The following is a 1,758-nucleotide window of genomic DNA, read 5'->3' as shown; positions in this document are numbered from 1 at the left end:
CACTTATCATCGACAGGTTCTTCTCGGCCTGGGAACCAACGCTTTCGGAGCATGTCACAAGAGGAGTATAGGAAGCATATCGCGGCAGGTACATGTTTCAAATGTGGGCTGAAATTCAGGCCGACTCATCGGTGTCTGCCCAAAACTCTCAATGTGCTGGTCTACGAGGATGACGATGAGGCTGTTGAGGAAGAGGAATTCGAGGGGCCTGCTGAGGACATGGAGTTGCAGATCTCTGAATTATAACTAAATGGTCTGGACACATAAAAAACTATGAAGCTATTTGGAGAAATTGATTCGCATAGGATCAAAGTCATGGTGAATAGTGGCGCTAGCCATTGCTTTATTTCAGAGCAATTGGCACAACAACTACAGTTACCGATCACTCCAACTAAGCCCTACTCGGTAATATTGGGCGATGGAACGTCACGTCGGGCAGCGGGGCTCTGTCAGAAGGTGCCTTTGGTTTTGGACAGGGAGAGCTTTGCGGTACCATGCTATGTATTTCCTCTCCGCAACATCGACGTCATCCTGGGGGTATCATGGCTCGAAACCCTCAGGTATGTCTTGGCCAATTGGCAGCATTCCTCGATGGATTTCTCGGTCGATGGTCGGCCCGTGTCTATCAAAGGCGACCCGACCCTTATGCGGCGCGCGTGCTCAACGCAGGACCTACGCTCCCTGGAGGAAGGGGACTGCTGCTGGTTCCTTCGATCGGTGGAAAAGGAGTCAGCCCATGTCTCTTTTGGCATAGGCACAGACCTGTCACAGACAGCACGGTCCCAGCTGCTGCAACTCTTAACTGCCTTTCCATCGATTACCGATTCAATCGGTGGTCTGCCCCCGAGTCGCAGCGTCGACCATCAAATTCCGCTCCTGCCAGGTACAGAGCCAGTCTTAGTTCGACCTTACCGCTATAACCACGCGCAGAAGGATGAAATGGAGAAGCTAGTAGCAGAAATGCTGGCTTCCAGAGTAATTCAGCCAAGTACCAGCCCCTACTCCAGCCCAGTCCTCCTCGTGCGAAAGAAAGACGGTTCGTGGCGTTTCTGCGTCGATTACAGGGAATTGAACAAGCGGACGGTCCCCGATAAGTACCCCATCCCGGTCATTCAGGAGCTCCTCGACGAACTACATGGCGCTAGATGGTTCAGCAAGATTAACTTGAAGGCAGGATACCACCAAATTCGAGTGGCTGCCAAGGACGTTCACAAGACCGCATTTCGCACGCATTCCGGCCATTATGAGTTTTTAGTGATGCCGTTCGGCCTCACCAACGCCCCGGCCACATTTCAAGGCTTGATGAATGACATCTTCCTGCCAGCCTTGTGAAAGTTCATCCTAGTTTTCTTTGACGACATCCTCATTTATAGCACATCATGGGAGGCACATATGCAGCACCTACAACACATTTTTCAGACCCTTCACGCCCACTCCCTCGTGGTCAATTCCAAGAAATGTTTGTTGGGACACCATAGTGTGGAGTATCTTGGTCATATCCTGTCCTACGAGGGGGTGAAGATGGACCCAGCGAAGGCTTCAGCCGTGCTACGATGGCCGACACCCTCGAACTTGAAAAGTGTCAGGGGTTTCCTCGGTTTAACTGGATACTACCGACGATTCATTCTTGATTATGGCAAGATCGCAACCCCCCTCACCGCCCTTCTAAAGAAGCCGCTAGCTCCAACTGCCAAACGGGCCTGGACATGGCCAACCGACGCATCAGCTGCGTTCGAATCCCTTAAGGAGGCACTGACG

At 51.9% G+C, this 1,758-nt stretch overlaps 1 protein-coding gene across 1 annotated transcript; it reads left to right on the top strand.

The window, feature by feature from the left end:
• Positions 1-273: 273 nt before the first annotated feature.
• Positions 274-1,332, top strand: LOC121775856. Its single transcript, XM_042172935.1, has one exon. The coding sequence runs from the start codon at positions 274-276 to the stop codon at positions 1,330-1,332; it is 1,059 nt and encodes a 352-aa protein (XP_042028869.1).
• Positions 1,333-1,758: the final 426 nt, after the last annotated feature.

The sequence above is a fragment of the Salvia splendens genome, chromosome 2, assembly GCF_004379255.2.
Source record: "Salvia splendens isolate huo1 chromosome 2, SspV2, whole genome shotgun sequence".
NCBI classification, from domain to species: Eukaryota; Viridiplantae; Streptophyta; class Magnoliopsida; order Lamiales; family Lamiaceae; genus Salvia; species Salvia splendens.
The sequence above is the reverse complement of the archived record's forward strand: the minus strand, read 5'-3'. Positions and strand labels throughout refer to the sequence as shown.